Source organism: Adiantum capillus-veneris, chromosome 12 (assembly GCF_014529385.1).
Source record: "Adiantum capillus-veneris isolate H3 chromosome 12, ASM1452938v2, whole genome shotgun sequence".
Classification (NCBI taxonomy): domain Eukaryota; kingdom Viridiplantae; phylum Streptophyta; class Polypodiopsida; order Polypodiales; family Pteridaceae; genus Adiantum; species Adiantum capillus-veneris.
The window spans coordinates 135768056-135783730 of NC_140942.1; the positions used below are offsets into that span (position 1 = coordinate 135768056).

Sequence of the window (15675 nt, forward strand, 5' to 3'; positions counted from 1 at the left end):
TGTTGCATACCTAAATGAGGTATTAAACAACATTTTGGTAAAGAGTGACATCAACAGGATCACCAGCGTCATGAAGACTCAATTTCAAACCTATTTCCATGTGAGTGGCAATAGGTTTGCAATCCTCAAGTCCAAACTTACATAGCAATGTCTCTATGTAACTTTTCTGACACAAGGCAATACCACCATCACACTGCTTAAACTGTATACCCAAGTAATGATGCAACAACGCCATATCTTTTATCTTGAATATAGCATTAAAATCAGCCTTAAACTCATCAATATGTCTCTCATTTGGTCCAGTGATCAAGCAAATCATCTACATAAAGAACCACAATGAGAAGTACATCACCCTCACTCTTTACATACAATGTGCTTTCTGTTGGACTGTTACGAAAGCCTCGTTTGACCAAGTGAGTGTCAGCTTTCTCATACCAAGCACGAGGAGATTGCTTCAACCCATACAAAGCCTTCTTACATCTGCACACTTTATCCTCTTGTCCTTTCATGACAAATTCGCGAGGCTGCATTACATAAACTTTCTCAAATATGTCACCATTCAAGAAAGCGGTAACAATCATTATGTTTGATTGATGTACATCCCAACCAAAATGAGCTGCCAATGCACATAGAAAACGGACAATAGTCATACGAAAAGTGGGAGCAAAAGTTTCTTCATAATCTATGACTTTTTGCTGCGCATAGTCTTTTGCAACAAGTCGAGCCTTATGGTGATCAACCTCACCATCCGGCTTGCGTTTCAACTTGTAAACCGACATTGTACCAATTGCCAGGAGGCAAAACACATAAAGTCCATGTGTCATTTTCTATAAGTGTATCATATTCTGATTGCATGGCAGCCATCCAATTTCCTAAATTTTGTGCTTCATCAAAAGAGAGAGGCTCCTCAACATCATGTAAGCTAGACACAGCCAAAGCATAACAATCTAATGCATACGATGCATTGCGTGAGCCTGAACGAGTATGACAAGACAAATGTGCATCCAATTTATTGACGCACAATGTATGCACCGGCCATTTTTGCATACCTCTAGCCTGATCATTTTTAGCCCTTTTCTTATCAAGTACATCATGTACATCTGCATCAGTAATAGGCTAATCTGTAACATTTTCAGAAACCCCCATAGGCTGTACATTTGCCTCATTGGAACTTACATTTGTATTTCCACCACTAAAAAGAGGCAACAAAGTATCATAAATGTCTTGCAAGCTTACATTACTGTCTCTAGTACATGACAACAAGGGCTGAACATAATCTTTCACAAATACTACATCCCGTGAAACCAGAATATGTTTTGTTTGCGGATGATACAACCTGTAACCTTTTCTTTCAGCACTATAACCACCAAAAATACATTCGACAGCCTTATCATCCAATTTTTTGTGCTGTGTTTGTGGCACCAAAGCATATGACAAACAACCAAAAACACGCATGTGCTCAATAGAAGGCTTTCTATCATGCCATGTTTCATGTTGAGTAATAGGCTGCAAAGCTTTTGTAGGACACCTGTTAAGTACATAAGTCGTACACATGATGGCCTCAAGCCAAAAAGAATGCGGCAAAGCTTGACTTTTGACCATACATTGTGCCATTTCCGTAAGTGATCTGTTTTTCCTCTCATCTACACCATTTTGCTGAGGCGTATAAAGCATTGTATATTGGTGTTTTATCCCATGACTAGCCAGAAATACATTAAATTCGTGAGACATATACTGCCCCCCCTTGATTGGAACGGAGGGTACCCATAGTACATTTAGAGACATTTTCAGGCATAGCTAGAAATTGTTTGAAGCACAAAAAAACTTCGGACTTCGCTTTAAGAAAAAATACCCATGCATGCCTGGAGTAATCATTAATGAAAGTCAAGAAGTACAGGTAATTAATTGCACAAGGAAGGAGTTTGCATGGCCCCACAAACATCACTATGCACAAGCGGCAACTTGCATGTGATCCTAACCGAACCATCCTTTGAAAACTTAGAACGCTAGATTTTACCCAAAATAAAGCCTTCACAAACATGTTTGACATGTGCTTCAAGAGGTGGCAAAGGAGCAACCATATCAGATTTTTGCAAATGCAGTAAACTGGCAAAATTCAGATGCCCAAAACGTGCATGCCATAGTTTTGCATCTAAAACAGCCCTTAAATCTGCAACTAAATTTGCAAAATTTTGTCCACACTTGTCATACAAAGTGAGCTTATACAACCCACGGCACAAAAGGCCAGATGTAACAATTTCATCACCAAAACAAAGATCATGAACTGTACATCTGTCATCCACAAATTTGACTACAAGTCCAAGTCTAGCAAGTGCAGATATAGACAAAAGATTCTTCTTGATCCCAGGTACATAAAGTGCATCAACAAGTGTGAAAGAATTACCATTTGCAGCAGTAAGCACAATCTTTCCAACTCCCTGAACCGGATAAGAGGCATTGTTGGCAAAAGTGAATGAATTCCCATGAAGGACAGACTCGAGACAGGTGAAAAATTCAGGATGTGAGGTAATGTGCTTTGTAGCACCACTGTTGAAGTACCACACATGTGAATCTGCAGCAACTGACATGCAGGCATCATGGACAATAGGATTGTAACTGCACTCTGCACTAAAAGCCCATTCTGCATCAACATCAGCATCACAGTGTCCTTTCACAGAAGACTCAACAATGGCTGCATTTGTAGTGGAACCAGCATTTACAGTGGAACCACTCTCTTTCTTCTTAGCCTCTTTGGCTTTGAACGTAGGACACTGCTTGGCCATGTCTGAGACACAATTATCTCAAAAAGTAACCAATAACTATGCATCACGTGACCAATCTGTGAGTATGTAATATGTATGGTATCTATGCAAACATTTGTTTGAACATATGGAAAAAAGTTGGGCTACATAATTGTTTTTTCAGAAATTATGATTGCAGTATATACATATACACACTGCATAAAAAGGAAAACTTCTGTTCAAAGTGTGTTCAAATTTCCTATGGCAAACTTGATGTCACAAGCAAAAACGGAAGGCTGCTTTAAGAGCTGTGAAGGGGGTTGGGTGTGTGTGTTGTGATTTCAAAGTTGTAGGTAATTCTCAAGGGGAAATAAAAACATGTATGTAGTACGCTTGTTTGAAGTAACACTAAAGTTGTGTTTGAGTTGCCGTTGTGTGCCACTGTTGCTGGGTAGCCGTAAAAATAGAAGGCTGTAACACCCATAAGACCAAGGGGTTTTAGAGCCCCATGATCCATCCCATCCGGTGGCTACAACATTTGCAGCGCCTACGACGCCCCTCACCCCCACAGACAATATATGCCTTTTTTGCAAGTAGCGATGATATTTCCTGCAACTAGCGATGATATTTCCTGATTGACTTACTGCAGTTGATGGTATTAGAATGCCTCACCTTATTGACAAGCATGTCGATCATGTCGTCGTAATTGGGTTCCGCATCGCCCGATCCATGAAGCACAAACTTGTACTGAGGAGGACGTTCCATGTAGCGCAGGGCTTGGAGGAGGACTTGCACGGAGAAGCCATCCAGCAAGCAAGAGTCAGGCCGAAATTTCACAAATTGCTTGAAAGAGAGCCTCCAGGGCACCACCAGCAGTGTACTGGAGTTGCTGCGGGTCTCGCCGCTCGTTAAGCTGGCATTGGTGAACAAGCTGGGGCATTTGGCAGAAACATCGAAGGCCTTAATTCTGCTTGCACAGCTCAAAGAGCAGAATACGCAAAGAAGCAGAAAAGTCCCAAGCATAGAGAGTGATGAGCAGAAACTGTTAGCAGCCATTAATGAGGCAAAGTGTAACTTTGCTCGTAAGGCCCCTTGTAATGCACACATACATTCTCGCTGGTCGGATTCAAAGGTAAGTCTGCACTGATTGAGATTGAGATTGAGATTGAGAGAGAGAGAGAGAGAGAGAGAGAGAGAGAGAGAGAACGAACCACTTGACTCGTAGTACTCCACTAATTCAACCACCCCAACAGACACGCCATATTGTCCTTGTTGAGGGGCCTGTCCGCATATTGGCATTTTTACCCTAATTCTTGACCACTTGAAATTTGCATGCAGAACAATTGGCCAACCCGTAAAAGTGTTTATGTTTATATAATCTACCGAGCTGCATTTGCGCAAAAAAGAAAAAGATTTGCTCCTTACTTTTGGCCTTGCTATAGAATATACTTTTTAATGTGTTTTTTTTTTAAATTATAAATAGAAGTCGTACTAATTGATATCTAAATAAGGGTGCATGATTGGTAAATTGTTGGATTAGTAAAAGATAAACCAAAATTCACACGAATAATTTGGTGAAACATATTGGTCAAATCAGACCCTCATTTATTTTTACACCATGCATGCAATCTGTCTATGAAGACAAAGACCCAAAGTTACCATTAATGTCTTCACTTGAACTCACTTTTGAGGAGCTATAAAACAAAAAACAAAACATAAGTTAAACATTCCGCACAATTTCTTTTCAAAAACTATCAAGTAGGCCTGCCCAATTTTGCATTCATTAATTTTGTTGGAATCCAAGGAGATACCTTTGTTTTAAGGGATAAATAGTAAAGCTAAGTGTTTTAGAGCTTCGTCCCACCAAGTGGCTAGAGTAGCTCGAAGTGCTGCAAGTGCTTGTAATTTTTGCAACGTGCATTCATTACAGATGTCGCCTTGTACAAAAGCCAGTGTAAGCAATGTTCACGAAAAATCATTTTCCGAAACACACAAAATTTTGTTTCATGAATTTGCCAAGAGGAAAATTAGGTCACTTTTTAGGTTTCTATACTATTTTTTTCTAATCTGGGGTGGAATTTTTCCTTTTCTCCTCGCCCTCAACAGGCATTTTTTAAATTCAAAATGACACAATATTAATCTGAGACACATTTTTCCCGAACACTAGTTGTAAGCATCTAGCAAGGTTAGACAATGCTCTTTGTGGCTGTGAGGGAAAAAAAGGGGACCTACCCGGTGGAAGAAGAAGTTTTAACGTCGTAAGAAACTATCCAAGAAACCTTAAAGATCTAAACGACGAGGAGAGTTGAACTCGAGACGTGTTATGAGAGAGTGAGAGAGAGAGAGAGAGAGAGAGAGAGAGAGAGAGTTTTTGAGAGACATCTGTGCTGCTGGCCGTGAGACAGCAACAGCGACAGAGATTTTTTTCGCCTGGAATGCAATTGCCATGCGTCGACAGAATAGAGATAGAGGGAGAGAGACCAATTTTGTAATCGCTCTCATGCGCATTGTGATGGTTTTGTGATGGGGTTGGATAAACTGAACGACGCGAATGGCGAAGAGCAGACGGGAGCACCGCTCGCAGTGGAGATGACCTTGGAGTTTTCAGGCTGGGCGCTGTGCGAGGTCGGCTACGCGGGGCACCTGACTGGAGATGGTGCTGAGCACCTGCTGTGCAGCCAGGCCAGCGATGAAGGTCGTGCTCAGGAGCTGCTGTCCAGGAAGGGCTCACAGGGCAGCGATGGAGATGGTGCTGAGCAGGCTGAACAACGATGCAGATGGTGCTGAGGAGCTGCTGTCCAGGAAGGGCTCACAGTGCAGCGATGGCAACGGCCGAGGGAAGAGAGAAGAGAGAGAGAGAGGCTATTTTATCTGTTTTGGGAAGGAAGAAAGGAACGGATCTGGCGAGATTCCCTTTAAAAGAGGGACGTAGACCCAATAGGAGTCAAGTTTCCCCAATCTTGAAAAAATAAAAATCCTTTCAAAACATCTTAAGTGCATAAATGAAAGGTGAATCTAGGAAATCAAAAGACCTATCAAAATGGAAAGTCAAAAGACTTTTTGTACCCATATACAGGGGTGGTGGAGTATATATTGACACATAGCTTATTTTTCCTTTAACGTTTTCTTCTCTTTAGAGTGTGTCCTTGCATTATATAGATAGCAAATATATATTTTTTGAAGTTCTTAGGAGAAAAACACAATAAAAAATTGAAAATGTTTATTGTGGCTTTTTACCCCGCAATTTGTAGAGAGAGAGAGAGAGAGAGAGAGAGAGAGAGAGAGAGAGAAAGAGAGAGAGTCCAAAATGGTATGGCCAAAGAAGAGAGACGGGGATGGGAGGAGTATTTTTATACTTTAAATATTACCACAAACATCGCGTATATTATCATCGTTATTATCGATCGTAGGTTTGGAACTTAATCATTCAAATTTGGGTAATTTGGTTTGTTTTTCTTGAGAAAAAAATTTGAATGTATGATTTTACGTTTCAAAAAAATTGACCAAAAATTATATTAAAACATGAAACGATGGCTTGTTGGATAAATCAGGTTGCTCAAGCATATGACCGCTCTATTAGAAGTATTGGACTACAAGGAAAACACATATCGTGTATAAAATAGAGGAACTTTACACTCTTCCCACGAATATTATGCTTGCATTCCACGCGAGTGACTACATCCATGCATTTGTCGCATATTCTGAAAGGATTTACATAGTGGTGACGACGAGCTCTCTTGCTCTGAAGAGATGTTGAGCAAGGAACACAATAAATGAGCTCTTCTTCAAAGCAGTTTTCAATAGCGAAAGCACTCTCGCGCTGTGCACGATGAAAAACGTTACTTGCACCCATAACTCTTTAGAACAACAACGAAAGAAAAGGTGTGAAGGTTGGATATTAGGAAGGGAGAGAGGTATAACCACCGTTATTGCCTCTAACAAATTTGAGTAGTTTATTTTATTTTTGTAAAAAATTAATTACAAAGTATGCATTTGTTATTTTTCATGAAAAATTGTATCAAAAAATGATAGACATGTTATCATTAAAATAACACCCACTTGATTAACATGAATTATCATGCTTGACAAAATTAGAGAGAGAGAGAGAGAGAGAGAGAGAGAGAGAGAGAGAGAAAGAGAAGTGAATGGGCAACAAAACCTTTCGTAGAATAAAATATACAAAATGTTTATAAATCATCTTCTAAAAGATCTCTACAAGTAGATTGATCTAAATCTAAATCCATGGCTCCTAAATCAATAAAGAGAGAAATTGAATTGTCGTTTATGGATGTTGTGGCTTTACCATCTTCCAGCTCGTCATCTTTTATCTCATCATTATCATCATGGCAATCATCCTCGTTGAGATGGTGGTGTTGAGACATGAATCATCAAGACCTCATCTTCCTATCTCCCCTGCTGGAACTAAGGTTGCAAGAAAACACACACAGCCTGGAGAAGACGAAGGAAGCTCAAGGCACACAACTGAGAGTGTATTACTTAGTGTGCAATGGAAAGATAGATAGCCCTAGAGTGATGGAGCTATATACAATGCACGAGGGAAAAAATGCCCCGACGGTCCTAGTGTGTCCACACACATCACTACCACATGTATATGGTAACAAATCCCCGCTGGAGTGATTCGATGAATGAGAGCTAGCACAAGAGTAAAGGGAAGCGCCATGCCCTGAGGACATGATCACCCCACAAAAGGGAATAAGCCCAAAGCTTTGTGGAAAGCTTCGAACTTCTCATGAGACAATGCCTTTGTGAAAAGATCTGCAAGGTTTTCCTATGTTGGCACATAAGCCAAGCTGATCTCTCCTGCTGAGAGCCTCTCCCTGACATAGTGGTAATGCACCTCAACGTGCTTTGTGCGAGCATGAAAAACTAGGTTCCTTGCAAATGACAATGCGCTCTGACTGTCAGTGTAGATAGTTTTGTCAGTGTCCTGTCGAACACTCAAATTAGCCATAAGACATCTGAGCCATACACACTCAACCGTAGCTGTGAAGATTGTCCTGTACTGAGCCTCACAACTCTAAATGGCCATAGTAGGTTGCTTCTTGCTTAACCATGTTATACATGAACTGCCAAGCATGCAACAAAAACCACTTGTAGACACTTGCATGTCGAAACAACCAGCCGAATATGAGTCCAAAAAAGCATGTAAGTCGAGCGGCAATGATCTCCCCTTGGGATAAAACAAGCCAAGATGTAGAGTGCCACTAAGGTAGAGAAAAATCCTCTTGACAGTCTGCCAATGCTTAGATCCTGGGCTATGCATAAATCTGCTAATTTGTGAGACTGCAGATTGAATATCCGGCCTCGTGTTGCATACATAAATGAGGTATCCAACAACAGTTTGGTAAAGAGTGACATCAGCAGGATCACCAACATTATGAAGACTCAATTTCAAACCTATTTCCATGGGAGTGGCAATAGGTTTGCAATCCTCAAGTCCAAACTTACATAGTAATGTATCTGTGTAACTTTTCTGACACAAGGCAATACCACCATCATACTGCTTAAATTGTATACCCACGTAATGATCTCGGGGGGCTCACTATGTGTAAAACTACCATATCACGTCCGTTCAAGACATGTTTGTAAAACCCCTTATTTGTGAGTTTTGTTAGGAATATAATGTACCCTTTTCTCTTAAAATCTGTCTGTAAGTTATTTTCAAATTTGAAAAAATCATTTCCTTTTGTATATATATTTCTGTAAGTTTCATGAGCTTTAAATACCCTTCTGTTGAACTCACGTGATAGGTTACATTTTTATTAGGTGATCTTCTCGGGGTAATGATGCAACAACCCCAAATCTTTCATCTTGCATGTAGCATTCAAATCAGCCTTAAATTCATCAATATGTCTCTCATTTGGTCCAATGATCAGTAAATCATCTACATAAAGAACCACAATGAGAAGTACATCACCATCACGCTTTACATACAATGTGCTTTCTGTTACACTATTACGAAAGCCTCATTTGACCAAATGAGTGTCAGCTTTCTCATACCAAGCACGAGTAATTGCTTTAACCCATACAACGCCTTCTTACATCTACACACTTTGTCCTCTTGTCCTTTCATGACAAAACCGCGAGGCTGCGTTACATAAACTTCCTCAAATATGTCACCATTCAAGAAAGGAGTAACAATGTCTGATTGATGTACATCCGAACCAAAATGAGCTGCCAATGCACATAGAAAACGAACAATAGTCTTATAAAAAGTGGGAGAAAAAGTTTCTTCATAATCTATGCCTTTTTGTTGCGCATGTCTTTTGCAACAAGTCGAGCCTTATGGTGGTCAACCTCACCATCCGTATTGCGTTTCAACTTGTAAACCCACTTTGTACCAATGTCCTTTTTGCCAGGAGGCAAATCACATAAAGTCCATGTGTCATTTTCTATAAGTGCATCATATTCTGATTGCATGGTAGCCATCCAATTTCCTAAATTTTGTGCTGTATCAAAAGAGAGAGACTCCTCAACATCATGTAAGCTAGACACAGCCAAAGCATAACAATCTAATGCATACGATGCATAGCGTGAGCCTGAACGAGTATGACAAGACAAATGTGCATCCAATTTATTGACGCACAATGTATGCACCAACCATTTTCGCATACCTCTAGCCTGCTCATTTTCAGCCCTTTTCTTATCAAGTACATCATGTACATCTGAATCAGTAATAGGCTGATCTGTAACATTTTCAAAAACCCCCATAGGCTGTACATTTGCCTCATTGGAACTTACATTTGTATTTCCACCACTAAAAAGAGGCAACAAAGTGTCATAAATGTCTTGCGAGCTTACATTACTGTCTCTAGTACATGACAACAAGGGCTGACCAGAATCTTCCACAAACACTACATCATCCCGTGCAACTAGAATACGCTTTGTTTGCGGATGATACAACTTGTAACCTTTGCTTTCAGCACTATAACCAACAAAAATACATTTGATAGTATTATCATCCAATTTTCTGCGTTGTGTTTGTGGCACCAAAGTATATGCCAAACAACCAAAAATACGCATGTGCTCAATAGAAGGCTTTCTATCATGCCATTCTTCATATAGAGTAATAGATTGCAAAGCTTTTGTAAGACACTTGTTAAGTACATAAGTGGCACACATGATGGCCTCAAGCCAAAAAGAATGCGGCAAAGCTTAACTGTTGACCATACATCGTGCCATTTCCGTAAGTGACCTTTTTTTTCTCTCAGCTACACCATTTTGCTGAGGCATATAAGGCACCGTACATTGATGTTTTATCCCATGACTAGCCAGAAATGCATTAAATTCATGAGACCTATACCCCCCCCTCGATTGGGACGGAGGGTACCCATAGTACATTTTGAGACATTTTCAGCCATAGCCAGAATTGTCTGAAGCACATAAAAACTTCAAACTTCGCTTTAAGCGGAAATACCCATGCATGCCTAGAGTAATCATCAATGAAAATCACGAATTATAGTCAATTGCACAAGGACGGAGTTTGCATGGGTCCACAAACATCACTATGCACAAGCTGCAATCTGCATGTGGCCCTAACTGAACCATACTTTGGAAAATTAGAACGTTGCATTTTACCCAAAATACAGCCTTCACAATCATGTTTGACAGCTGCTTCAAGAGGCGGCAAAGAAGCAACCATATTAGATTTCTGCAAACGTAGCAAACTAGCAAAATTCAGATGCCCAAAACGTGTATGCCACAGTTTTGCATCTAAAACAGCCCTTGAATCTGCAATTGCATTTGCAAAATTTTGTCCACACTTGTCATACAAAGTGATCTTATACAACGCACGACACAAAAGACCAGATGTAACAATTTCATCACCAAAATTGAGATCATGAACTGTACATCTATCATCCACAAACTTGACTACAAGTCCAAGTCCAACAAGTGCAGATACAGACAAAAGATTCTTCTTGATCCCTGGTACATAAAGTGCATCAACAAGTGTGAAAGAACTGCCATTTGTAGGAGTAAGCACAAAATTTCCAACTCCCTGAACCGGATAAGAGGCATTGTTGGCACAAGTGACTGAATTCCCATGAGAAATTATGGACTCTAGAGAGATAAACAATTCACGATGTGAGGTAATGTGCTTTGTAGCACCAGCAACTCACATGCATGCATCATGAACAACATGATTGTAAGTGCACTCTGCACTAAAAGCCCATTCTACATCAACATCAGCATCACAGTCTCCTTTCACAGAAGACTCAACAATGGCTACAATTGTAGTGGAACCAACATTTGCAGTGGAACCACCCTCTTTCTTTTTAGCCTCTTTGGCCTTCAACTTAGGACACTGCTTGATCAAGTGATCATTATCTTTACAATAATGGAAACACATCTTCTTTTTTCCCTTATCACCAGAATTTCCAAATGAAGTGCTGCCAGCAGAAGCATTGGGAACATAAGTTTTGCCACTCGCAGCAGCAGAACTATAAAAAGTGGCTGCATTGTTGTTACCACCCTTTCTTTGAGAAGCAATAAAAGCATGTTCAACTGTACATTGTCTAGTCTTGTTCTTTCTAGAAAGTGACTCTTGCAATAGCAATATGCACAAAGCATCAAACTTGACAACTTCAAGATTTCCTTGGGTCCAAGTACTAGCAAAAGTCTGGTAAGAATCTAACAAGGCATCAAGGACAGTCTGCACAAGGGAATTGTTTGAAATGACTTCACTTGCAGAAATAAGTTTCTCATTGATATCCTTGACACCAAAAAGGAAAGTGTCCATATCATCTTCCTCATGCATAATATTCGATTCCATCTCTTTACGTAGCAAAGCAATTTTTGCCTCATCGCGGCTTTTTGCATAAAGACCAACCAGAATATCCTAAGCTTGTTTTGTAGATTTTGTTGAACGAATGTGAGGAGTAATGGTGCGCTTTACAGACAACACAATCATGCATGAGCCCTGTGCATCCTTTACAAACCAACGAGATTGTTCTGCTGTAGGCAAAACAACTCTAACAACAGAAATCCTGGCAGCAGCAAGACGTGTAACATCCTCAATATCGCCTACATCCTCAGAATGGAGACGTACATCAATGCCCTGTACAATAATCCAAACGCCCTTTGACACAAGAACATGTTGCATCATGTAAGCCCACATAGGGTAATTGTCTCCATCCAACCTGTCCTCAACATTAAACATCTTGAACACATCTATGTTGTTGTCAGCCATGGAAAATGTCTGCACCTGATGTGAAAACTGCTCAAAATGAGGAGAAATTGAGTGAGACTAGCACGTGCTGTATAGCACAACCCGTAGTAGACTGTATGGAACCTGTAATGCAGAAAACAACATTGACTGAAATTTTGTACTAAATGACGAAATTGCCTGTGCAGGTGCCTGTAGTGAAAACGGAGGTCAAAATGAGCCCGAATCAAAAATATGAGCAGAGTGGGCTCTATGAGCTCGTCCAAAATTTTTGTCCAAAGCTCACTGAAATCGGAAAAGGCGTGCAGGCGTGTGTTGGAGCTACTAGCCTGGGAGAATGCAACCTGCTATGATTACCAATTGTTGGAATTAGGGTTGCAAGAAACACACATAGCTTGGAGAAGATGCTCAAGGCACACAATTGAGAGTGTATTACTTAGTGTGCAATGAAAAGATAGATAACCCTAGAGTGATGGGCGTACATACAATGCACGGGGAAAAAACCTCCTAAAGAGGGAAAAAATGCCCCGACGGTCCTAGTGTGTTCACACATATCACTACCACATGTATATGGTAACATCCCCCTCATCTGATGTAATAGGTAGGAGAGAGTCGAAGAAGGTCTCAACTTCATTAGTGGCAAAAATGGTTCTTCCTCAAGGTGTTACAAAAACGATTAATGGAATATGGATGACCTATAGAAGAGAAGTTGAAAGTGGGTGACATTGATATTATGTTACAAGCAAATAAGGGTAAAGAAGGTTTCACTCACCTACTCACAATTGCGTGGAAAAACTAAGCTTTCATACCTCCCCTTGTTTTTTGCAAGTAGCGATGATATTTTCTATTTTGCAAGTAGCGATGATATTTCCTGCAACTAGCGATGATATTTCCTGATTGACTTACTGCAGCCGATGGCATTAGAATGTCTCACCTTATTGACAAGTATGTCGATCATGTCGTCGTAATTGGGTTCCGCATCGCCCGATCCATGAAGCACAAACTTGTACAGAGGAGGACGTTCCATGTGGCGCAGGGCTTGGAGGAAGACTTGCATGGAGAAGCCATCCAGCAAGCAAGAGTCACGCCGAAATTTCACAAATTGCTTGAAAGAGAGCCTCCAGGGCACCACCACCAGCAACGTACTGGAGTTGTTGCGGGTCTCGCCGCTCATCAAGCTGGCATTGGTGAGCAAGCTGGGGCATTTGGCAGAAACATCGAAGGCCTTAATTCTGCTTGCACAGCTCAAAGAGCAGAATATGCAAAGAAGCAGAGAAATCCTAGTAAGCAGAGAGAGTGATGAGCGGAAAATGTTAGTAGCCATTAATGAGGCAAGGTGTAACTTTGCTTGTAAGGCCCCTTGTAATACACACATACATTCTCGCCGCTGGGATTCAAAGGTCAGTCTGCACTGATTGAGAGAGAGAGAGAGAGAGAGAGAGAGAGAGAGAGAGAGAGAGAGAGAGAGAGAGAGAGCACCACTTGACTCGTAGTACTCCACTAATTCAACCGCCCCAACAGACACGCCATCTTGTCCTTGTTCAGGCCCCCGCAATGTATGGATGACCTTGTTGAGGGGCCTGTCCGCATATTGGCATTTTTACCCTAATTCTTGACCACTTGAAATTTACATGCAGAACAATTGGCCAACCCGTAAAAGTGTTTATGTTTATATAATCTACCGAGCTGCATTGTGAGTTTTTGCGCAAAAAAGAAAAAGATTTGCTGCTTACTTTTGGCCTTGCTATAGAATGTACTTTTTAATGTGTTTTTTGGTGTAAATTATAAATAGAAGTCATACGAATTGATATCTAAATAAGGGTACATGATTGGTAAGTTGTTGGATTAGTAAAAGATAAACCAAAATTCACACGAATAATTTGGTGAAACATATTGGTAAAATCAGACCCTCATTTATTTTTACACCATGCATGCAATCTGTTCATGAAGACAAAGACCCAAAGTTACCATTAATGTCTTCACTTGAACTCACTTTTGAGGAGCTATAAAACAAAAAACAAAACATGAGTTAAACAGTCGGCAAATTTGGTTTTCAAAAACTATCAATAAAGTATCCCCAATCTTGAAAAAAAGAAAATCCTTTCAAAACATCTTATAAGGGCATAAGTGAAGGTGGAATTTAGGAAATAAAAAGACCTATGAAAATGAAAAGTCAAAAGACTTTTTGTGCCCATATATAAAGAGATGGTGGAGTATATATTGACACATATATGTTTTTCCTTGTTTATTTTTCCTTTAAAGTTTTCTTCTTTTAGAGTGTGTCTTTGCATTATATAGGTAGCAAATATATATTTTTTGAAGTCATTAGGAGAAAAACACTTTAAAAATGTGAGAATGTTTATTGTGGCTTTTTACCCTGCAATTTGGAGAGAGAGAGAGAGAGAGAGAGAGAGAGAGTCCAAAATGGGATGGCCAAACAAGAGAGAGGGGAACGGGAGGAGTATTTTTATAGTTTAAATATTACCACAAACATCGCGTACATTATCGTCGTTATTATCGATCGTAGGTTTGGCACTTAATGATTTAAATTTGGGTATTTTTCTTTGTTTTTCTTGAGAAAAAACGTATGATTTTACTTTTTAAAAAAATTGACCAAAAATGATATTAAAACATGAAACGATGGCTATTTGGATAAATTAAGTTAAGCAAGCATATGACCGCTCTATCACAAATATTGGACGACAAGGAAAACACAGATAGTGTGAAATAAAAACATTCACCTTACTTTTGACACTTCTTGATGCATGGAAAGAAAAACAATAATGTACATATCGTAATATATGCTAAAGCGGCTACTGCGGTCGCTATCGTCTACATACCTATCCGGGGAGTCGTGGCCCTGGATGTGGCTCATTTGCGTGCTTTTTCACTTGATAAGATGCTTAATTTGGTTTGACAATGTACATAGTCCAAAAATAGCAGCTAACAGGCGTCGTTGCAGAATTGCACGGAAAGTGACCCAAAATGGTATATGGATGAAAAATCATGCTTATCTATGATTTTTATGCTTATGCGAGTGATCCCACAAATTTAAGGATTTTCCACTACAAGAGGTACTTAATAGTAGCGACGTTCGTAGTGCGACGCTCAAACATGAAAAACCACGGCGTCGCTATAGACGTCGCTATGTTACTTGTAACATAGCGACGCCTATAGCAAGGCCGCCAGGGCTAAAAAAAATAACCGAGAGCGTCCGAAAACTCAGATCTCAGATCTGAGTTTTCGGCGTGCGCTCAAGCAAGCAAGGTAACGCACGCTCTACCTCTCTCTCTCTTTCTTCTCCACACACACACACACACACACGAGGAGAGGAAGGAGAGCCAGGTATGCTCCTTCCCTCTCCTCACTCTCATGTTCCCTTCCCCTCTTTCTCTCTCCCTGTCTCTCTCTCTCACACACACACACACATTGTGTTTTTGAGAGAGAGAGAGAGAGAGAGAGAGAGAGAGAGCACAAGCATAAACAAAAAACGCACACACACATACATAAACAAAGAATGCACACACACATTGAAAGAGGAAAAGAGAAAGAGAGCATGCATAAACCAAAAACGCACACACACATGCATAAACAAAGAATGCGCACACACATTGAGAGAGAGAGAGAGAGAGAGAGAGAGAGAGAGAGAGAGAGAGAGAGAGAGAGAGAGAAGAAGAAGAAGAAGAGTCTTAACATCGTAGGAAACTATCCCAAGAGACCTTAAAGATCTAGTCGACAGGAGTTGAA

General features: G+C 40.3%; 2 protein-coding genes across 2 annotated transcripts; both read right to left on the reverse strand.

Annotated features, from left to right (window-relative positions):
• Positions 1-2068: 2068 nt before the first annotated feature.
• On the reverse strand, positions 2069-3863 carry LOC147446555 (uncharacterized). The gene is made up of 2 exons (XM_086526252.1): positions 3414-3863; positions 2069-2785 (listed from the first exon to the last, which is right to left on the reverse strand). Exons 1-2 carry the CDS (start codon positions 3846-3848, stop codon positions 2717-2719), a joined length of 504 nt encoding a protein of 167 aa, XP_086382378.1. The 5' UTR covers positions 3849-3863; the 3' UTR covers positions 2069-2716.
• Positions 3864-10988: 7125 nt separating this feature from the next.
• On the reverse strand, positions 10989-13252 carry LOC147446556 (glutamate receptor 3.2-like). Its single transcript, XM_086524720.1, is given in 2 exon segments — positions 10989-11090; positions 12863-13252. Coding segments are annotated over 2 exon segments (492 nt in total).
• Positions 13253-15675: the final 2423 nt, after the last annotated feature.

What these genes read in the sequence shown, in the direction of transcription:
- LOC147446555 (XM_086526252.1), bottom strand. Translation starts at nt 3,848, where the DNA reads ATGTGTGCATTACAAGGGGCCTTACGAGCAAAGTTACACTTTGCCTCA. An exon ending in TCGACATGCTTGTCAATAAG is followed by an intron (nt 2,786 to 3,413) that starts GTGAGGCATTCT and finishes ATTGTGTCTCAG; the next exon opens with ACATGGCCAAGCAGTGTCCT.